At 45.1% G+C, this 24,579-nt stretch overlaps 1 protein-coding gene across 1 annotated transcript in view; it reads right to left on the reverse strand.

The window, feature by feature from the left end:
- Positions 1-24,315, reverse strand: part of LOC126183632 (trimethyllysine dioxygenase, mitochondrial) — a 531,746-nt gene extending 507,431 nt beyond the window's left edge. The window contains exon 1 of the mRNA XM_049925754.1: positions 24,194-24,315. Within this exon, the coding sequence (XP_049781711.1) occupies positions 24,194-24,196 (3 nt within the window). The 5' untranslated portion in view covers positions 24,197-24,315. The remainder of the gene's footprint in view (positions 1-24,193) is intronic.
- Positions 24,316-24,579: the final 264 nt, after the last annotated feature.

Below are 24,579 nucleotides of genomic sequence, written 5' to 3' on the forward strand. Positions count from 1 at the left end.
AACAGTTCACAAATTAATGCGAATGTAGAGGCATACACTAAGCTAATAAAATTATGCGGCACGTGTACATTCTCCTTTATTTGTTTCATTTGTCGCAGTAATAATTCGTGAGTGATATCCCTGCAGGTGGCCGCGGATTTACATTGACTGGCGGCAGCTGTTGTGTGCCCCACGTGACTTTCCCCACTTTCCGCTCTGGTCCAGTAGTGGGGGTAGCATGCTCGCGCTGCTCCATGCTCGCGCCTTGCTGCTCACAGCTCGCTCTGCGAGCACGTATGTTGTGAAGCCCTGCTATAGGTTCTCTGTTTTGAGCTGACTTCAATCTGATTGAAAAGAATTACACCAGACGCGTTTCGCTTTTATTTACAAAGCATTTTGGTGCAATTCTTTTTAATCAGGTTGCAGTCAGCTCAGACAGATAACCTATAGTAACAGACATTAGAGACAATTCGCTAGGATGTTAACAATCACCTTCCTTATATGTACGAATGCATGCTTTCACGGCGGTATCCGTTAATGAAACATCCCCGGGTTTCAAGCCGCGTCAAGTGGTTTACTGCCCACGAGTTTTCGGCAGAGATCTGTGCCATTGTCAAGTGGATGACCGCCGTGTGGTTGTCACTGCCGTGCTTATATAGCCGCGCTGTCGCTCGTGACGTCACTGGTGTTCGGTCCCGCACCATATATGGTAATGTTTTGGCCGCGCGACTGCCAGGCCCGCTTCAACTCGCTCAACACCGGATCCCCCGCTATACTCAGCTGCAGTCCACCGTCTCTACTGCAGGTGTTGTCAGAAATTCTAATCTCTATGGCCTCGTTTATCACGCTACCCCAGAAGCCATTAGTCCCTTTTAATAACAGACGTCTCATCGAATGCAATTCGGTGTCCGTTTTCCAGAGCATGTTCTGCTACAGCTGACTTTTCGGGGTAGCGCAGACCGTAACACCTTTCATGTTCTATGCGGCGCTGTTCAATAGTGCGAACAGTCTGGCCGACATAAAACTGCCCACATCCACACGGTATCTTGTAAATTCCTGGCGTTCTGAGGCTCACATCGTCTTTCACAGATTTCGTTATTTGCCGGAGGCCTGAAGATTGTGTCTATTTTATGCTTCTTCAGGAGCCGACTAATCTTCCCTGTTGTCGAACCACAAAACGGTAAGAATGCAACCTGCTTGGTGTCTTCTTCAGAGGTCTTCTTACTTTGAAGCTTGGGTGACACTGCTTGTGAGATCTGTTTGTTGTTGTAACCGTTTTCCTTAAAAACTTTGTGTAAGTAGCTGAATTCTCTCGGCAAGTTTTCAGCGTCTGAGACGGTTTCAGCTCGATGTACTAAGGTCCTCAGAACTGACTGTTTCTGTGTTGGGTGATGGAAGCTGGTGGCGTGCAGATACCGATCCGTGTGGTTGGACTTGCGGTAAACGCTATGACCTAGAGACCCATTGGGTTTAAGACGGACAAGCACGTCCAAGAACGTGCCTGAAGAGGCATAAAATAGACACAATCTTCAGGCCTCCGGCAAAGATCCGGCAACTAATGAAATCTGTGAAAGACGATGTAGACCTCAGAACGCCAGGAATTTACAAGATACCGTGTGGATGTGGGCAGTTTCATGTCGGCCAGACTGTTCGCACTGTTGAACAGCGCCGCATAGAACATGAAAGGTGTTACCGTCTGCGCTATCCCGAAAAGTCAGCTGTAGCAGAACGTGCTCTGGAAAACGGACACCAAATTGTATTCGAGGAGACGTCTGTTATTAAATGGACTAATGGATTCTGGGATAGCGTGATAAACGAGGCCATAGAGATTAGAATTTCTGACAAAACCTTCAATAGAGACGGTACAGCTGAGTACAGCGTGGGATCCGGTGTTGAGGGAGCTGAAGCTGGCCCGGCAGCCGCTCGGCCAAAACATTACCATATATGGTGCGGGACCGAGCACCAGTGACGTCACGAGCGACAGCGCAGCTATATAAGCACGGCAGTGACAACCACACGACAGTCATCCACTTGACAATGGCAAAGGACATCTCTGCCGAAAGCTCGTGGGCAGTAAACCACTTGACGCGGCTTGAAACCCGAGAATGTTTTATTAACCTTCCTTATAGCTTTCGCAGAACGATAGTCACAGCACTGAAATATAAATACGGTTCGCGTTGGATAGATAGAAGTACCTGATGCAATGAAAGCGGCCTGCTGATATCGCGTGCTCTAGAGGAGGCGGTATAGACTGCGGCGTCCATCCTGCAAAGTCAGCTCTGCTATAACATGCGTTTGGTACACAACCGTGGAGGTCTCGTGTCTGCACATCGACGGATGTTGGGATCTTCTGACGTCTCCTACAGTTGTTCAAAGAAATTGAAAAAAACATTTCTACCTAACTACACACATGACGCAACAGCTGTGGCCGTGATGCGAGACTTTGCGGCCGTCAGCGTGGACTGTGCAGCGATCTTTGTACACAGCTCGCCATGCGGTGCTTGCATTGATAAATAAACGTTCCTGTCATAATCTATCCTACAACAAACTGACGGATGGTCTTAGGTCTCATACCTCCTCCTAGTACATTCGGTGTCTAGCATCGTTGTGTCGTTATACTTGTGTGAAAACATATCAAATCATCAAGTAACAGTACTTTGGCGACGGGAAAACGAGTGTGTGCTTCTGCACAAATCCTGATTTCTTCTGTCATCGAGCTTGTTACGTGAGATGTAACTCATTCTGCTTCCCGTCACAGCTGTACGTTCTTTTAGCCCTCGCATTAATGTTTCGCAATGGGAACTTGGTACATCTCACTGGAGTGATGTACCACTTACCACTGTTTGCCTGCATGGTTGTGGAGGGCGCTGGCCGCCAATACTTTAGGCCAAACCGTGTGATTAATTGCTTCACTATTCTGACACAGTTTTAGAAAACATCGTTCTTGTGAAACACAACTAGCTCTTTTCACACACGAAGTGTTGACTGCTATTGGCAAGGTATTTCAAATTGATTCTTTATTTCTAGATCCTCAAAAGGCTTTTGACACTGTACCATACAAGTGGATTGTAGTGAAATTACGTGCTTACGGAATATAGTCTCAGTTATGTGACTGGATTCCTGATTTCCTGTCAGAGAGGTCACAGTTCACAGTAACTGACGGAAAGTCGTCGAGTAAAAGAGAAGTGATTTCTGGCGTTCCCCCAAGGTAGTGTTATAGGCCCTTTACTGTTAATTATCTATATAAACGATTTGGGAGGCAATCTGAGTAGCTGTCTGAGGTTGTTTGCAGGTGACGCTGTCGTTTATCGACAAGTTAAGTCATCAGAAGATTAAAACAAATTGCAAAATGATTTAGAAAAGATATCTGTGTGGTGCAAAAATTGGCAGTTGACCCTAGATAACGAAAAGTGTGAAGTCATCCACATGAGTGCTAATAGGAATCCGTTAAACTTCGGTTACACGGTAAATAAGTCAGATTCAAAGGCGGTAAATTCAACTAAATGCCTAGGAATTGCAATTACAGACAGCTTAAATTGGAAAGAACATATAGAAAATGTTGTGGGGAAGGCAAACCAAAGACTGCGTTTTATTGGCAGGACACTTAGAAAATGTAACAGATCTGCAAAAGAGACTACCTACACTACGCATGTCCGTCCTCTGTAAAAGTACTGTTGCGCGGTGTGGAATCCTTACCAGATGGGATTAAATGAGGACATCGAGGAAGTTCAAAGAAGAGCAGCACGTTTTGTATTATCGCGAAAGAGGGGAGAGAGTACCACTGACATGATACAGGATTTAGGGTGGACAAATGGCTCTGAGCACTATGGGACTTAACATCTATGGTCATCAGTCCCCTAGAACTTAGAACTACTTAAACCTAACTAACCTAAAGACAGCACACAACACCCAGCCATCACGAGGCAGAGAAAATCCCTGACCCCGCCGGGAATCGAACCCGGGAACCCGGGCGTAGGAAGCGAGAACGCTACCGCACGACCACGAGATGCGGGCTAGGGTGGACATCATTAAAACAAAGGCGTTTTTTGATGCAGCGGAATCTTTTCACGAAATTTCAATCACCAAAGTTCTCCTCCGCATACGAAAATATTTTGTTGACACCGATCTACATAGGGAGAAACGATCATCATAATAAAATAAGGGAAATCAGAGTTCACACGGAAAGATATAGTTGTTCATTTTTCCACGCGCTGTTCTACATTGAGATTATAGAGAATTATTGTGAATATGGTTCGATGAACCCTCTGCCAGGCATTTAAATGTGATTTGCAGATTACCCATGTAGATGTAGATGGCAGAGTCATCCCCATTAGACGGATGCTTTGGAGCCCTATTCGCCTGCAGTCGCCAGATCATGGTGGTAGGATACGCTGTGGTCTATCATCTGACACTGGTGACGGTTTCTTCATGTTGAAATGCCGTGGGTAAAAAGGGAACGGGTGATACTCTTGTAAGATGTTGGTGTTTCGTCACATACCTTTACAGTCGCTTACGGAATTACATAAAATACCACAATTTCTGTACCGTAATTAAATGTGAATTTCGTAAACAGCTGACGTTATGTGCCTGAGGAGACCTATAAATGATTTGTGTCATACGGAATCGATGTTGCATTTGGCGTAAAAGGTATGGCTACATACCAGAACTCAGATAAACAGAGAAAGATATGTTGAAGAAGGAAACAAAGTCAAACAGATAATTGCAGCATCCAAGAAGAAATCTCGGGAAGACTTTGGAAACAGGTTGGAGACTTTGGGTCAAGCTGCTGGAAAACCGTTCTGGAGTGTAATTAGCAGTCTTCGAAAGGGAGGTAAGAAGGAAATGACAAGTTCTTTGGACAGGTCAGGAAAACTATTGGTGAATCCTGTTGATGCCTTGGGCAGATGGAGGAAATATTTTGAAGAGTTGCTCAATGTAGGTGAAAATACGATCGGTAATGTTTCAGATTTCGATGTACAATGGTTTAGGAATGATGATGGAAATAGGATCACATTTGAGGAAGTGGAGAAAATGGTCAATAGATTGCAGTGCAATAAAGCGGCTGGGATGGATGAAATTAAGTCGGAACTCATCAAATACAGTGGAATGTCAGGTCTTAAAAGGCTACACAGGATAATTTAAATGGCGTGGGAGGCGGGACAGGTTCCATCAGACTGGAGGAAAGCAGTAATCACGCCAATCTTTAAACATGGAAACAGAAAAGATTGTAACATCTACAGAGGTATCTCTTTAATCAGTGTTGAGGGTAAAACCTTATCAGGTATTGTTGAAAGGAAAGTGAGAGTATTAGTTGAGGACCAATTGGATGAAAATCAGTGTGGGTTTAGGCCTCTTAGAGGTTGTCAGGACCAGATCTTTAGCTTACGGCAAATAATGGAGAAGTGTTACGAGTGGAACAGGGAATTGTATCTATGCTTTATAGATCTAGAAAAGGCATATGACAGGATTCCTAGGAGGAAGTTATTGTCTGCTCTACAAGATTATGGAATAGGAGGCAAACTTATGCAAGCAATTAAAGGTCTTTACATAGATAGTTGGCAGTAGTTAGAGTTGACGGTAAATTGAGTTCATGGTTCATAGTAGTTTCACGGGTAAGATAAGGCTGCAACCTGTCTCCACTGTTGTTCATATTATTTATGGATCATATGTTGAAAACAATAAACTGGCTGGGTGAGATTAAGATATGAGAACACAAAATTAGCAGTCTCACATGTGCGGATGACTTAGTTGTGATGGCAGATTCGATTGAAAGTTTGCAAAGTAATATTTCAGAGCTAGATCAGAAATGTAAGGACTATGGTATGAAGATTAGCATCTCCAAAACGAAAGTAATGTCAGTGGGAAAGAGATATAAACGGATTGAGTGCCAAATAGGAGGATCAAAGTTAGAACAGGTGGACAGTTTGAAGTACTTAGGATGCATATTCTCAGAGGATGGCAACATAGTGAAAGAACTGGAAGCGAGGTGTAGCAAAGCTAATGTAGTGAGCGCTCAGCTACGATCTACTCTCTTCTGCAAGAAGGAAGTCAGTACCAAGTCTAAGTTATCTGTGCACCGTTCAATCTTTCAACCAACTTTGTTGTATGGGAGCGAAAGCTGGGTGAATTCAGGTTACCTTATCAATGAGGCTGAGGTAACGGATATGAAAGTAGCTAGGATTATTGCAGGTACTAGTAGATGGGAACAATGGCAGGAGGGTGTCCACAATGAGGAAATCAAAGAAAAACTGGGAATGAACTCTATAGATGTAGCAGTCAGGGCGAACAGGTTTGGATGGTGGGGGCATGTTGCACGCATGGGAGAAGCAAGGTTACCCAAGAGACTCATGGGTTCAGCAGTAGAGGGTAGGAGGAGTCGGGGTAGACCAAGGCGGAGGTACCTGGATTCGGTTAAGAATGATTTTGAAGTAATGGGCTTAACATCAGAAGAGGCACCAATGTTAGCATTGAATAGGGGATCATGGAGGAATTTTACAAGGGGGACTATTCTCCAGACTGAACGCTGAAAGGCAAAATCAGTCTTCAATGATGATGATGATGATGATGATGATGATGATGATGATGATGATGGTAGCAGTCTCACCTTCTCAAAGTTTGCAACCACTGAGTGTGGGACTTCCTAGCTGAATGTACACTCCTGGAAATGGAATAAAGAACACATTGACACCGGTGTGTCAGACCCACCATACTTGCTCCGGACACTGCGAGAGGGCTGTACAAGCAATGATCACACGCACGGCACAGCGGACACACCAGGAACCGCGGTGTTGGCCGTCGAATGGCGCTAGCTGTGCAGCATTTGTGCACCGCCGCCGTCAGTGTCAGCCAGTTTGCCGTGGCATACGGAGCTCCATCGCAGTCTTTAACACTGGTAGCATGCCGCGACAGCGTGGAAGTGAACCGTATGTGCAGTTGACGGACTTTGAGCGAGGGCGTATAGTGGGCATGCGGGAGGCCGGGTGGACGTACCGCCGAATTGCTCAACACGTGGGGCGTGAGGTCTCCACAGTACATCGATGTTGTCGCCAGTGGTCGGCGGAAGGTGCACATGCCCGTCGACCTGGGACCGGACCGCAGCGACGCACGGATGCACGCCAAGACCGTAGGATCCTACGCAGTGCCGTAGGGGACCGCACCGCCACTTCCCAGCAAATTAGGGACACTGTTGCTCCTGGGGTATCGGCGAGGACCATTCGCAACCGTCTCCATGAAGCTGGGCTACGGTCCCGCACACCGTTAGGCCGTCTTCCGCTCACGCCCCAACATCGTGCAGCCCGCCTCCAGTGGTGTCGCGACAGGCGTGAATGGAGGGACGAATGGAGACGTGTCGTCTTCCGCTGAGAGTCGCTTCTGCCTTGGTGCCAACGATGGTCGTATGCGTGTTTGGCGCCGTGCAGGTGAGCGCCACAATCAGGACTGCATACGACCGAGGCACACAGGGCCAACACCCGGCATCATGGTGTGGGGAGCGATCTCCTACACTGGCCGTACACCACTGGTGATCGTCGAGGGGACACTGAATAGTGCACGGTACATCCAAACCGTCATCGAACCCATCGTTCTACCATTCCTAGACCGGCAAGGGAACTTGCTGTTCCAACAGGACAATGCACGTCCGCATGTATCCCGTGCCACCCAACGTGCTCTAGAAGGTGTAAGTCAACTACCCTGGCCAGCAAGATCTCCGGATCTGTCCCCCATTGAGCATGTTTGGGACTGTCTCACGCGGTCTGCACGTCCAGCACGAACGCTGGTCCAACTGAGGCGCCAGGTGTAAATGGCATGGCAAGCCGTTCCACAGGACTACATCCAGCATCTCTACGATCGTCTCCATGGGAGAATAGCAACCTGCATTGCTGAGAAAGGTGGATATACACTCTACTAGTGCCGACATTGCGCATGCTCTGTTGCCTGTGTCTATGTGCCTGTGGTTCTGTCAGTGTGATCATGTGATGTATCTGACCCCAGAAATGTGTCAATAAAGTTTCCCCTTCCTGGGACAATGAATTCACGGTGTTCTTATTTCAATTTCCAGGAGTGTATTTCAGGCGCTGGAAATAGATTTCCTACAATGAAATGTTAACAGTGTCGTATTCTAGACGGCTAAGAGGTTAGAAGTCGAGCAGTTCTAAATTTAGAGTGCGTTTAAGTGCAAAATCGTGTAGCCTTAAGAATGTGTATGTGAATTGTGTCGCTTTATAAACTGCGTCAGTTATGATGGGGCACACAGCCTGTATGGGACAAAAGGTGAGGGATGTCCACTTGTAATATTGTTACTTTAATTTGCTATGATGAAAGCGGTACTGATGGATAATAAAAGCAGGTTAAAAGCTGTGAGCTGTCTGGGGAAGTTAATCTTGCATTACTGCGCAACTGTTTCACCAGGTATCTAGTCTAGCTTACCAAATTCCCAACCAGACTAACATTAATTATAATCTTTTAATAGTCATACGACAACCGGTGATATATATATAAAAAAGTGAAATTAAATAAAAAGAAATAAATCAGTTTATATTTGGAAATTTATTTTAACATTGATCATTGAAATTTCAGCATTTTAAACGTGAGTTATAACTGAGCTGGTGCCTTATTTAGGACTGTGAATATGTGAGTTTGCAATCTTACGGAACACATCAAATATGGAGGCAAGATCGGGAGACTGCATACAACACTGCATTCATAAAACAACACACAAAGAACGTTGAAACGTATGCAAGAGAAAGTTAACCACTACCAACAGATTCAAACTTTCACCCAAAGAAGATACGTTCGTAGCACAATCCTGTCCGTCATGTAATTACCACACACTGGTATACTAAATTCATATTAACTCTGTGAAATCTTCGCGAAAAGAATAGCTGAGGGCTACTTTGATGATTACACCACTTGCTTCACGTGGTCAACTTGGTTTACACAAAGAGTGTAACTCCACAATAATTTTGATAATTAAAATAAATTAGATTGAAAAGCAATTTACAAAAGAAAAACCTCGAACTGGTTACTAACGTCTTACTGTTAACCTGACGGGTCAAACAGTTATATAAGCACGTGGTACTGGTCTCGCAAAGTACACCCCACGTGGGTTGAACATAAAGAAAAGTTGCTATATTGAAAAATATTGTCAAGACGATACGTTATAATCACACAAGCATTCGCATTTAAGATTGATCTTAGTTAGAGTTACTGATCAACTCGTGGTTCCACTTTACTCACAAAGTAGTGACAAAGCAACTACCGGAAAATAATCTGAACTTCACACGAGAATTACACTGCGCTGCAATTTAAGATAACATTAGATATTTTAGAGCTAAACCTGAAATAAAGGTGATTTAATTTTCAGTTAGGCTGAACTTAAGAAATCCATTGTCCTATGGACTTAGCAGACACGCGCTTAGCCGGAGATCTTACCACTTCAGACGCTCGCCACGGACCGACTGACCTGCGCTCCTACCGAGCGTGCCTCCCAAATACAAAACGGAAGTGGCCAGAGGGGCAGCTTCCTATACCAACATGACAACGGACGGACAGAACCATACTAAGGATAGAAACCTCTTTGCTTTTAGAAAGCGTAGCTACCTGTTCCGACGTTGGTCCTACTGTTCTCTAGCAGACAGCCTTGTCTGCTACCCTCAAGCATGCAACTAGAAATACATTTGCTCATTCATCCTCTCACACAGAAGGGAAGGGGGATGACAGTATCTTATAATATACAGTATATAAAAGAAAGCGGATGTAGGTTCCGTATGAGACTGTGTGACATGAATTACATATAAACTGTGTTTTAAAGTGTAGTAGTGTGACAGATCGTTCTTGTTTATGTGTAAAAGTAACACGTTCCACTACTCAGTCTCCTCCCAGATAGTCAGAAACGCCACAGTAAATTTAGAAGAGGAATTTATGCCGTAAATGACAACAGATTTAAGAAATTAAACATGAAAGGAATCCAACAGAGACCTTTCACACTTGCATTCAAACAGTATGACGTGACGCAGGATGCTTCAGACCTTGCTCGTGCCAGAGAGAGCTGACAGTCATGGCTGGAGATGGAGCGCACATCATGTCAGGTGCTTGCAGTTCAACACTAGCCAGCTTATGGAATCATAGTGTGATGTGATTAACACGCGTGTTGCCTAGCATACAACATCTCTCTCCATGCAGTGTGGTGTGGCAGCTGTTCGTTACCATACCCAGCCTTCCTGATGCAGCCAGTGCACACAGACAGCTCTCAGAGGCAGTAGAATGGGGGAGGGGGGCGATGGAAAGCTCTTCCCCCTTTCCTTTCCTATTCCTATTAAACATGTTAGTGATAACCGTACAGGATCCATCCACGTCTATTCAGCTTTAAAGTTAGGCCAAGTGCTCTAATTCTGACAAACAGCAAACTTCCTATCATTGCAAACTTGGGATAAGTGGCTTTTCTCAACATTTTAAACTTATGGTTAGGGGTGTGGAGGGAAACTGCGTAAACTGTAAAGTCATAGGGCTGGGGTAAATTGTTTAAGCATAGCAGATATGTGGACTTAGGGAAAAGTGGGCTTGCAGTTTTTGAATTTCAATAGCACTATTATGTATGGTACATGTGTTGACCATTTTGAATTTCCCACCAAACTAATACTCAGGGTTACAAATGTTTACATGGTGACATCAGAGCGGAACTGTTTAGCTTAGAACAGGCAGTATGGAATTCCACACCTACAATCACTGACCTGACTGACAGAAATAGCAAAGCATATCTCTACAGGACTGGGCACTGTCTAGCAGGCAATTTACTTCCCTTTGTCCTAGCATCTTGGATTCTGACGTCATAGAGCTTCGCCAGTGTTCCAGTTCAGCCAACTTGGATTCTGACGTCTTAGTAAGGCTGCACCAGTATCCCTGGTCCATCATCTCGGTTTCTGACGTCGTAGGGCTGTGGCAGTTTGCCCTGCCGCCATGCTGGATCGCCATCTTGGATTCTGACGTCATAGAAGGGCTGCATCAGAATTCCAGGGCCGGCCGGAGTGGCCGTGCGGTTCTAGGCGCTACAGTCTGGAGCCGAGGGACCGCTACGGTCGCAGGTTCGAATCCTGCCTCGGGCATGGATGTGTGTGATGTCCTTAGGTTAGTTGGGTTCAATTTTAAGTTCTAGGCTACTGATGACCTCAGAAGTTAAATCGCATAGTGCTCAGAGCCATTTGAGCCATTTTTGTGAATTCCAGGTCAGCCATATAGGATTACCATTTTGATTTCTATATTTAGCACAAGTGACCTATTTCCACCAGCATGACAGTGTTCGACCTTGGATTTTTGGATTTCCCGACAGTTTACACTTAGGACAACAGCCCACATCCACAGTAACATAAAAGGAGTGGGACAAAGCACAGGCTGTCTTTTTTTTTATTTATAACCAAAATTTTCATTTTCCACTGTTATATACACTCCTGGCTCTGAGCACTGTGGGACTTAACATCTATGGTCACCAGTCCCATAGAACTTAGAACTACTTAAACCTAACTAACCTAAGGACATCACACAACACCCAGCCATCACGAGGCAGAGAAAATCCCTGACCCCGCCGGGAATCGAACCCGGGAACCCGGGTATATACACTCCTGGAAATGGAAAAAAGAACACATTGACACCGGTGTGTCAGACCCACCATACTTGCTCCGGACACTGCGAGAGGGCTGTACAAGCAATGATCACACGCACGGCACAGCGGACACACCAGGAACCGCGGTGTTGGCCGTCGAATGGCGCTAGCTGCGCAGCATTTGTGCACCGCCGCCGTCAGTGTCAGCCAGTTTGCCGTGGCATACGGAGCTCCATCGCAGTCTTTAACACGTAGCATGCCGCGACAGCGTGGACGTGAACCGTATGTGCAGTTGACGGACTTTGAGCGAGGGTGTATAGTGGGCATGCGGGAGGCCGGGTGGACGTACCGCCGAATTGCTCAACACGTGGGGTGTGAGGTCTCCACAGTACATCGATGTTGTCGCCAGTGGTCGGCGGAAGGTGCACGTGCCCGTCGACCTGGGACCGGACCGCAGCGACGCACGGATGCACGCCAAGACCGTAGGATCCTACGCAGTGCCGTAGGGGACCGCACCGCCACTTCCCAGCAAATTACAGACACTGTTGCTCCTGGGGTATCGGCGAGGACCATTCGCAACCGTCTCCATGAAGCTGGGCTACGGTCCCGCACACCGTTAGGCCGTCTTCCGTTCACACCCCAACATCGTGCAGCCCGCCTCCAGTGGTGTCGCGACAGGCGTGAATGGAGGGACGAATGGAGACGTGTCGTCTTCAGCGATGAGAGTCGCTTCTGCCTTAGTGCCAATGATGGTCGTATGCGTGTTTGGCGCCGTGCAGGTGAGCGCCACAATCAGGACTGCATACGACCGAGGCACACAGGGCCAACTCCCGGCATCATGGTGTGGGGAGCGATCTCCTACACTGGCCGTACACCACTGGTGATCGTCGAGGGGACACTGAATAGTGCACGGTACATCCAAACCGTCATCGAACCCATCGTTCTACCATTCCTAGACCGGCAAGGGAACTTGCTGTTCCAACAGGACAATGCACGTCCGCATGTATCTCGTGCCACCCAACGTGCTCTAGAAGGTGTAAGTCAACTAGCCTGGCACAGCAAGATCTCCGGATCTGTCCCCCATTGAGCATGTTTGGGACTGGATGAAGCGTCGTCTCATGCGGTCTGCACGTCCAGCACGAACGCTGGTCCAACTGAGGCGCCAGGTGGAAATGGCATGGCAAGCCATTCCACAGGACTACATCCAGCATCTCTACGATCGTCTCCATGGGAGAATAGCAGCCTGCATTGCTGCGAAAGGTGGATATACACTGTACTAGTGCCGACATTGTGCATGCTCTGTTGCCTGCGTCTATGTGCCTGTGGTTCTGTCAGTGTGATCATGTGATGTATCTGACCCCAGGAATGTGTCAATAAAGTTTCCCCTTCCTGGGACAATGAATTCACGGTGTTCTGATTTCAATTTCCAGGAGTGTATATAGGGCAATTGACCTATGTCGAAGGCGTGCAGGACAGAGGGTTGGGGAAATCAGATGATTCATCCAAGCACAGTCCATCCCTACATCCACTGTAAAATCGACGTGGCCATGGATGTTGTTGATGTGGTACAACAAGTGTTCCAAATTTTTACGTCCCTGAGGCCATACAACACTGTGTTGTTGATGTAACGTCAAAAGCAACTAGGCTTTGCAGGAGTCATGTCCAGGGAGACGTCCTCAAAGTGCCCTATAACTGTAGCTAATAGGCTGCCCGTCACGACGCCGACAGTCTGATAAAAAAATTATCCACCAAACAAAAAGTGTGATGACGTCAGAGTGTGCTTGATTATATCCGCAACCATCTCAACAAAGATCTTAAAGGGCAGATCTGCGGTCTTTGATGAGAATGCGCGTGTATAATGAGACCACAAAAAAGAACCGACCATCATATCTCCTTCTCCACAGCGCAGACGTTTAATTCGGGTGATGAAGACGGTTTATTGTTGTTATTGTGTATACAGTGACCAACGTGCCGAGTAAGGAGGCTGGCCAGATGTTTTGCGAGTCTATAAGTCTGTAAACCAATGGTGCATACGGTTGGTTATTTTGGGGGAAGAGACCAGACAGCGAGGTCATCGGTCTCATAGGATTAGGGAAGGAAGTCGGCCGTGCCCTTTGAAAGATGGTGCATACGATGCGTCGTAGGGATGTTTCCTTTATATTAACTTTTTTTTTAATCTTGCGGGACTTAACTGCTAAGGTCATCAGTCCCTAAGCTTACACACTACTTAACCTAAATTATCCTAAGGACAAGCACACACGCCCATGCCCGAGGGAGGACTCGAACCTCCGCCGGGACCAGCCGCACAGTCCATGACTGCAGCGCCTTAGACCGCTCGGCTAATCCCGAGCGGCTATATGAACTTTTTGCTGGCCTTAAAATGTAGGTGGCCGAGATGTTTGAGGGAGAAGACATTTAATGACAACCTTACAGTGATGACCGCTTGAGAAGCTCCGACGTCTTCCTCATTATTTTGGATATTGGTCCCGTGAAAATTTTTGGTACATTACTCCTCCAGCATCAGCCGGATCTTGATGCCATAGTCGGCTTGATCCACTATGACAGCTCCACTGCCCTTGACAGCTAGCAACACTGCGATGAGAGCATCGTTGCTGGACTCGCTAAGAAGTTGGCGGGTTTGATTTTGGAAAAATGCAGCTCTTTTCTCGCCGAATTTTCTCTACAGTTTCGCTGCGAATCTTGCAAACTGCTTGCTCCACACCACTTGGTATGTAAGCGAAGGGGATATGCCGTAGCGAAAGTGCAAAGTTAAGTCTCCTTTTAAGAGCTGAAACAGTGCCTGCGTCAATGTATCTCGCCGTCTTGTTGATAGAGATGCGTCCTGTTGTTTTCTGTTCTGCCTCATGTTATTGTTCTTGTAAAAACTGACTGAATTTCCCTTCCTGACTTTCCATGGTTTGCCTCTGCATCGGTGGCTGCATCGGTTTAGTCCCGCTCTAAAGCTGAAAGTGATTGTTAGCCGCAGGAGCGTGGCCATAGGATCGCGGCCGTTTGTATTCAACTGATTTCCTGTGTAATGTACCCTCTCTCGCAGTAGGGTGAAGCTGACACGACGAACTATTCATCTGGCCACAGCAGTGTCGATAAGATGGCTCACGGCTTAGCAGGAAGGACGTTAAGCTTAACAAATTAGCCTTCTTAACGCGCAGCTTTCGCAGGAGTTTATTGCTGCGCAACGCTCTCTCCCTGTAAAGAGATGCTATGCGTTCAGCCGAAAGCTCGTGGCTTTTTAATCACTTGACGTGGCTGGAAGTTCGAGAGAATTTTATCAGTATACGCCATGGAGCCATGCTTTCGAATTTATGATGCGTCAGTAAATGAAATTTTTAACCAATAAGAAGATATAACATGCTCGCGCTACTTATTCGCTTGCCAACCTTTTCTTTTTATTTGTGCATAATTTCTCAGCTTCGGTGTGTCTTTCATGTTCGGATCCCTCACATTCTCTGAGCAATGAGACGCCCATGCTGAAATTCGTCGACAGCTAAGATTAATGTTTCGTCCTGCGAGTATATGGCCAGGCACTGTGAGAATTTTATTCATTTTTTTTAAATACCAAGAAAGCTTGGTCATAAGCAGGGCTCCATTTCTGTGTACTCCCCTTGTTTTTTAGTACTATAAGGTGGTGTGATTTTTCCGTCAATAGTTGTAAAAAAAAAGAAGAGGTATAGTAACTGTCAGCAAGGGTATCAGCATACGGAATAGGTTCCCAGGTACGTTAGTGCTCAAAGGTTTCTTAAGTAACAGAATCTAGTATGTTGCCTCAATGGCGAGTGTTCATCAGAGACAAGGGTATCGTCAGGAGTATCCCAGGGAAATGTGACAGGACCACTGTTATTTTCTATATACATATATAAATGATTTGTCAGACAGAGTAAGCAGGAGTCTGCTGCTTTTTGCTGATGGTGCTGTGGTGTATGGGAAGGTGACGTCGTTCAATGACTGCAGGAGAGTACAAGACTACTTAGACAAAATTTCTAGTTGATGTGATAAATGGCAACTAGCTCTAAATGTAGACAAATGTAAGCTACTGCAGATGAATAGGAAAAGTAAACCCACAGTCTTCGAATACAGTATTGGTTACCTGCTGCTATCTATCTAGGCGTAATGTTGCAAATCCATATGAAACGGAATGTGCATGTAAGGACTGTAGTAGGAAAGGCGAATGGTCGATTTCGGTTTATTGGGGGAATTTTAGGAAAGTGTGGTTCTTCTGTAAAGGAGACGGGGTATAGGACACTAGTGCGACCCATTATTGAGTACCGTTTGGGATCATCACCAGGTCGGATTAAAGGAAGACATCAAAGCAGTTCAGAGGCGGGCCTCTAGATTTGTTGCCAATAGGTTCGAGCAATACTCAAGTATTACGGAGATGATAATTAAATCGACACCCTAGCTGCAAACAGGCGTTGATATACATCATTGGGGACATGTTGAAAACGTGTACCACGACCAGGACACGAACCCGTGATCTCCTGTTTACATGGCAGACGCTCTATCCATCTGAGCCACCGAGGGCACAGAGGATAGCGCGAATCCCTTGCACGCTCCCCGTGTTTGCCCATCGCACTCATTATTTGTGGCAGATTGATCTACCAAGTCCCGTACGTGTTGGGGCATAGCGTGTGCGTTCGCACAAGATCAATGGCCGGGTAACCATATTTTAACTATATATGAAGGTAGTATCTGTTCCCGAAAGAACCGTGCAGCTTCTCTAGAATGAAATGATAATTAAATCGACACCCTAGCTGCAAACAGGCGTTGATATACATCATTGGCGACATGTTGAAAATGTGTGCCCCGACCGGGACTCGAAACCGATATCTCCTTCTTACATCACTGAATGGGAATCATTGAAGGAAAGGTAACGGTCTTTTCAAGAAGCACTATTGTGAAAATTCAGAGAACCGGTATTTGACGCTGACTGCCGCCAATGTACATTTCACTTAAGGACCATGAAGATAAATTGGAGATTAGAGAGGTTAGGGTTCGTACTGAGGTCGTTTTTTACCTCGCTCTATTTGCGAGTGGAAGAGAAAAGGAAATGACTAGTAGTTTTACAGGCTGCCCTCCGCCACGCACCATGGGGAAGCTTGCGGTGTACGTATGCAGATGCAGACCATTCCTAGGAATGATTGGAATTCCTGACGAGCTTTCAGTCTTAGTAAGTGAACTTATATGGCACTAATTAAGAAGTTCGCATAAGACCGTTGACATACTTGATTTACACACACTTGAATTTAGATCATCAGCTCAATCCCTGCAGATTAGTTACCTAGGAAATACAAAAATGAGCAGCTACTTTCAGCTTCTGATTAATCTCGAAATGCACAGCTACCACATGAGCTCTTGTAGTATGAAGGAAGAATGATTAGGGTTTAATGTGTCGTCCACGACGAGGTCTCTAGAGACGAAGCGCGGCCTTGGATTGTATGGGCAACAACGTTCATCGAACCTACACAATAACAGCTGAGCGACGGGCAGTTGTGCCTTTATCTCTTGTCCGAGAGGTGTGGCCATAACGTCAGCCGCTGCGGTAGTCCAAAGTCTTGCGATAATCGTTCTGGCGGCGACTCCAGTGTAGGATTATCTGCCGGCCGATGTGGCCGTGCGGTTCTAGGCGCTTCAGTCTGGAACCGCGTGACCGCTACGGTCGCAGGTTCGAATCCTGCATCGGGCATGGATGTGTGTGATGTCCTTAGGTTAGTTAGGTTTAAGTAGTTCTAAGTTCTAGGGGACTGATGACCTTAGAAGTTAAGTCCCATAGTGCTCAGAGCCATTTGAACCATTAGGATTATCTATAGAGGTCCGTTCCACGCCTCGCTGTCTGAGGCAAGCCACAAGGAAAATTAAATACGGTAACGATGCGAAAGGAAATCGGCAGCATCCTTTTCAAAGAAACCATCTCGGTATTCAATTTGATCAAATTAGCAAACCACAGAGAACCTAAATCGGAATAGTTCATCATGGACTGGAACCACACTTTTCCCTAAAGCGGGTTGTTTCATCAGGAATTGGAACCCCACAACGCAATTTCGTTCAGTGAGTCTGACATTATTAATCCTAAATTTCCTTCCTATCAAAAATAACCTTTGCTCTTCCTTAGACATTTGAAGTCGGGAACAGCGAGAAGACTCAGAATCGATTCGTTATCATATAAAAATGTTTAACTGGTCATGAGTTACAAATAATACGTTGCGTCCCATATTTGTGGGTGTTCGTAGTGCACAGAAATACTAAGATAGTGTGTCCAATGTGTATCGTGCTGGTGACTGTCAAAAGTTTTTACATTATTTGTTGCTATATATTATTTTGTATAGGAAGGCAGTGGACGAAAAGAAAGAAGACTGTGACTTGCGACCCCTTGTCGATACGGGTCATTAGAAACGGGGCAGAGACATAGGTTGATACTAACGGGGAATGAAATATACAGCGAACTCCTTTTTTTTTTTTCAAAGAATCATCTCGATATTTGCCATAAGAGAAAGCACAGAAAAACTAAATCGCTATGTCCGAGCTGGATTTGAACCGCACATCTCCAGAATGCGAGTCCACTGTGTTATGGGTCAGGACCAAGCCCAGTTTCAAGACACAGACTAACTATCTGTAAGTGCATTAGGGCAACAGAGCTCCAAGTCCCCATCAGACTGACAGATCACCGTCAAAACTATCACCCTACGATATGCCACAGACATTTTTAACTTAAATCAGTACCTTGTTCTAGAATCTGGTATTCATAAAACGTGATGTGATTCCCAGTCAGAACAGTAACAAATGACGGAGAGTCATCGAGTGAAACAGAAGTAATATTTGGTGTTCACCAAGGAAGCGTTATACGCCCTCTGCTGTTCTTGATCTACATAAACGATCTAGGAAATAATCTGAACAGCCCTCTTAGTTGTTTTTTGCTGATGATATTGTCATTTGCCGTCTTGTAAAGTCATCAGATTATCAAAACAAACTGCAAAATGATTTAGACAAGATATGTGTATGGTGGAAAAAGTGGAAATTGACTTTATGTAACGAAAAGTGAGAGCTCATCCACATGGATACTAAAATGAATTATGATTACACGATAAATTACACAAATTTAAAGGCTGTAAACTCAATTAAATGGTTCAAATAGCACTGAGCACTGTGGGATTTAACTTCTGAGGTCATCAGTCCCCTAGAACTTAGAACTGCTTAAACCTAACTAACCTAAGGACATCACACACATCCATGCCCGAGGCAGGATTCGAACCTGCGACCGTACAGTCGCGCGGCTCCAGACTGTAGGGCCTAGAACCGCTCGGCAACTCCGGCCGGCCCCAATTAAATGCTTAGGGATTACAATTACGATTAACTTAAATTGGAACGATTACATATATAATGTCGTGAGAAAGCAAACCAAAACCTGCAATTTATTGGCAGAACACTTAGAAACCGTAGCAGGTCTACTAAAGGGACTGCTTACATTACGCTTGTCTCTTCTGGAGTATTTCTGTGCGATGTGGGATCCGCATCAGATAGGACTGGTGGATGACATCGAAAAAGTTCAGAGAAAAGAAGCTCGTTTTGTATTGTCGCGAAATAGGGGAGAGAATGCCATGGATATGATACACAAATTGGGGGTGCTGTCTTAAAAACAAAGGCGTTTTTCGCTGCTGCAGGATCTTCTCCTGAAATTTCAGTCACCAACTTTCTTCTCGTAATGCTTTTTTCTTTTTTTTTCTTTCACCTACATAGGGAGAAATGATCATCATAATAAAATAAGGAAAATCAGAACTCGCATGGAATGATTTAAGTGGTCGTTTTTCCCGCGCTGTTCGAGAATGGGACGGTAGAGAAGTAGCCTGAAGGTGGTTCGAAGAACCCTCTGCCAGGCTCCTAATTGTGAATTACAGAGTAATCATGTAGATGTAATACACCATCATCGCTCTTCCACATTCAGACCTGGTAGTGGCGATGAAATACTTTTTGCTGGTACTGGGATTCGCACTGAGTACCTACGATACTAACGCGAGCTACTATTAGCGTTTACATAGGTACGTCGTGATACAAGATTGCTAGATTTTAAATAAAATTTCTCACAGTGCAACTAACCATACTTCAAATATTTTCAAAAATCACTTTCATTAGCAAGCAACTAAAACGACAACTTTTAATGAATTAGTTTCCACATGATACTATATCTGCACGCAATTTAGTTTCTGTTTTTCACTGTCTCACGGCAATGTAAATAGCTCACATGAAAAGAGCGTTCCCGAAATTCAGTGAAAAAAGGGAATGGTAAATGTTAAATGATAGCGAAGAGATACAAAGCGATAGTATTGATTTGCAAGGTTAGTTGTAAATATCTTGAGCACGTCACGTCTTATAAGTATTTATGGGTAACACAAGAAGAGATATAAAAAGGGATGACCACGTAAAGCCGGTGTTACGGAAGGCGAATGGAAGACTGATTAGCCCGAAGGATTCTGGGAAATCCAAGGAATCTATAAAGGAAATTACTTACAAGACGCTAGTATAACGAATTTTAGAGAAATGTTCCAGTGTTTGTAACCCTTATCAAGTAATGAAAACATACATCAGACGAATTCAGAGACGCACTAGCAGGATCGTAACGGTTTCATAAAGCCAATACGAAAGTGCAACAGAAATTCTCGAGGAGATGAAATGGGAACCCTAGAAATAAAGACAGAGTAGTTTTCGTGAAAGTCTGACGGGTAAATTTAGAGAACTTGTATTCGAGGAAGACGGAGCGACCACTATGTTGACACCGTCGTATATTTTGCGCAGGGGTCAAAATGGTTCAACTGGCTCTGAGCACTATGGGACTTAACATCTGAGGTCATCGGCCGCCTAGAACGTAGAACTGCTTAAACCTAACTAACCTAAGGACGACACACAAATCCATGCCCGAGGCAGGATTCGAACCTGCGACCGTAGCGGTCACGCGGTTCCAGACTGAAGCGCCTGGAACAGCTCGGGCACTCCGGCCGGCGTTGCGCAGGGATCGCGAGGAAAAAGTAAAAGAGCTCCAGTGCTGGGCAGAGTAAGTTTTTAAAGAAACCGAAAAGCTAATACACATTCATAATTTCCACAATTTTGCTGTTCTTCTTATGATCTATTTTTAACGATATATTTTAACGATTTTACAAATGACATCTATACATAATTTCCACAATTTTACTGTTCTTCTTAAGATATGTTTTTATTCTAATCTCCAAATGTTTCTATATTATTTGTAATGAATCGTTTCGTCTTGTTAACAGTGATGTATTGCAGATTATCCGCAAGAACATAATGTGGCTAAACTGGCGCCACTTCTGTAAACAACACCCCTTATTTTTGATAACTGACAGACACATAAACCTGGATGTCTCCATGGAAACGGCGTCCTAACACATTATTTCAAAAATGGGTCTGAGCACTATGCGACTTAACTTCTGAGGTCATCAGTCGCTTGGAACTTAGAACTAATTAAACCTAACTAACCTAAGGACATCACACACATCCATGCCCGAGGCAGGATTCGAACCTGCGGCCGTAGCGGTCGCTCGGTTCCAGACTGTAGCGCCTAGAACCACACGGCCACTCCAGCCGGCACATTATTACAGGCACCAAGAGATGGCACACATATACAACGATGTTTTTAGTTCTTTCTAGTGACTTTTCGAAGACGTCTTGTGTTATGGCTCCCACAGCTACTGTTATGCGATGTCTCAGTTCATTCATTGTTGTTGGTAACGGAGGCACATAAACAGTCTTTTATAAACCCCCACAAGAAATAATCACATACCGTCAGGTCCGGTGACCTTGGAGGCGAGTAAGGCTGAATCATTAGGTCCAGTGCGACAGATACATCGTTCAGTAATCCTTTTACTTAATAATTCCTCACTTCCAGATGCCAGGGTGACCATGCCTCATCCTCTTGGTAAATGAAGTCTCCAACTGTGTGAAAAGAAAGTTCTCAAGCGTATCGAGATACATGCTTCCTGGTACAGTGTTCTCGGCAAAGAAAAATGGAGCGTTCACATTTTGCCGTGAAACTGCACAAAACACGTAAGACTTTGGAGAGTCCCTCTCACGTTTTACATTTTCTTGTGGTTGTTCCGTACACCATATTCTCAAATTATGACGATTCACCTTTCCATTTAAATGGAATGTTGCCTCGTCACTAAACACTAAGCGTGGAAGAAAACTGTCATCCTCCATCTTGCCAAGAACGAAATTACAGAATTCCACACGTTGTTTGTCACCTTCACGAAGACCTTGCAGTAGCTGAATTTTGCATTTGTAAACGTCGACGCAACACACGCCATACGGCCATCAGGGGCATGTTGAGCTGTCGATCTCAAGGGAGAACAGATTTCTGCGGACACTTTGTGAAACTATGACGGATGCGTTCGACGTTTGTGTCAGACACACTGGATGGCCCGGCGATTTGCCTTTATACAGACAACCCGTTTCTCCAAATTGTTCATGCCATCGTTTAATGCTCTGTGCTGCAGGAGGATCCACACCATGCCTGCTGCTTTATTTACCATTAGAACAGTATCTGAAATAAGTGACACTTCAACACGAAAAGTAGTCTACTTCGCATATTTCCATACGTTTATGTCGTATGGTATTATTTTTTGGGGTAATTCTTCTGATTCAAAAAGGGTATTTTTGGCTCAAAAACGGGCTGTTCGAGCTATATGTGGTGTAAGTTCGAGAACCTCTTGTCGACCCCTATTCAATAGTCTGGGAATTCTGACATTGCCCTCACAGTATATATTTTCTTTAATGTCGTTTGTTGTTAGCAATATTAGCCTATTCCCAAGAGTTAGCAGCTTTCACTCAGTTAATACTAGGCAGAAATCCAATCTGTATGTGGAATGCACTTCCTTGACTCTTGTGCAGAAAGGAGTGCAGTATTCTGCTGCATCCATTTTCAATAAGCTACCACAAGAACTCAAAAATCTTAGCAGTACCCCAAACTGTTTTAAGTCTACACTGAAGAGTTTCCTCATGGCTCAGTCCTTCTATTCTGTCGAGGAGCTCCTGGAAGAGCTAAAAAATTAAGCAAATTCCAGTGTTACGTTGTTGATTTTCTTTATTTAAATTTACGACTTGTCACCTGAATATGTTTTTTTATATTTCATTTTATCTGTTTCTAATATCGTGTTACAATTTCATTTATTGACTCGTTCCATGACCATGGAGACTTCTCCTTAATTTGGTCCCACGGAACAATAAATAAATAAATAAACCTAGTACGCCGCGCGGGGTAGCCGCGCTGTCTTAGGCGCCTTGCCAAGGCACGCGGGGCTCCCCCCGTCTAAGGTTCGAGTCCTCCCTCGGGCATATATGTGTGTGTTTTTGTGTGTGTGTGTGTGTGTGTGTGTGTGTGTGTGCGTGTGTGTGTGTGTGTGTGTGTGTTGTCCTTAGCGTAAGTTAGTTTAAGTTAGCTGAACAGTTATTACTGACCCGCACTGCGCAAAATGTAGAACACAAAACGCTTTCTGTTGTCCCGAGATCATTTTTACTTGAACTGAAGTGGGTGCACACTGCTGCTACCTAGCAGGAACCATGTAAAACTCGAGAGCTTGCTCTTTCCAACAGTACGTTGTTCACGCACTTATCTCAAATAACATCATAGTTATGATTTTTTTTTAAGCGGATGATTGTTTTTGATACACCCTGTATTTCAGTGCTACAACCATCTGAAAACATGTTGGTAACGCGACCCCTTTTACAAGTAATTTATTACTCGTGATCCTGTACGTGACTTGTTTTACGGTTCCACATATTAATAGGCAAGGAAGTAGCTCGTATACTCGTTGACTGGTTATCTTCAATGTGATGCACTGGAGCCTATTCCAATTGGGGTGTGCGTCGTCTCCTTGGAGCAACGCAGTCACGCCTGCTGACGGTGAAGGTACCCTTTCTCGAAGCCGTTGCAAAAAGGGTATGCGATGGGGTTGGACGTTGTGGAGAACAATCTTGCTAAAGGTGACGAGCAGTTCTTCGATTACCTCGAGCTACGCCATTCAGAAGGATCATGTCGGTGTATTTTGCAAACATATATTCAACCATGTGGCTCCAACACTCACAGACACCTGGATGAGGCTCGAACCAGATGAGAGAGGTAGGACAGACGTCAAATGACATCACCTGGTCCGCCGTAACCTCCCCCCCCCCCCCCCCCCCCCATGGGGGAGGAGACTAGTGTTTAACGTCCCGTCGACAACGAGGTCATTAGAGACGGAGCGCAAGCTCGGGGGAGGGAAGGATGGGGAAGGAAATCGGCCGTGCCCTTTCAAAGGAACCATCCCGGCATTTGCCTGAAGCGAGTTAGGGAAATCACGGAAAACCTATATCAGGATGGCCGGAGACGGGATTGAACCGTCGTCCTCCCGAATGCGAGTCCAGTGTGCTAACCACTGCGCCACCCGTAACGGGCGTTTTCGAACACCTTGTGTGTGTAGACGTGTATATACCTTTTGAGGTACCATAGAATTCAAAATTTCTCATGATGCTCCACATACATTCTTGAAACGGTAGTGTTACTTGACAGTTGATTGTGTATAACAACAGCATCGTATTTCATTAAATCTGTCCAGTACTCACCATTGCCCTTATTTGAGTATGATGAAACCTCACGCACGGTAGCGATGTCGACTGCCCAGCAGACGCGTAGCATAGAGCACGCGGGAGAAATGTTTACATAAGCTGATAACGGCCACTGAGAATATCTCCGTCTGCTGCTGTCAGAAGTCCGCTGCACAGCGTCAGGAACATTCTCACATACCTGATAACGCTTCTGTTCCCACTGCCTACTTTTATTGCTTAACGCCAAACAGGAAATATTCTCGGCTTATAATGAACTGCAGCACAAAAATCTTACCCCTCTAAACGAAAGTTAAAAAGCTATAATTACTGTAGCAAATCGTTTCTGTGAATCAACAGGACTCTCAACAGAATACAGTTGGTCGTATAGCCGTGAGTCTTGCAGC

This window comes from Schistocerca cancellata, chromosome 4, assembly GCF_023864275.1.
Source record: "Schistocerca cancellata isolate TAMUIC-IGC-003103 chromosome 4, iqSchCanc2.1, whole genome shotgun sequence".
Classification (NCBI taxonomy): domain Eukaryota; kingdom Metazoa; phylum Arthropoda; class Insecta; order Orthoptera; family Acrididae; genus Schistocerca; species Schistocerca cancellata.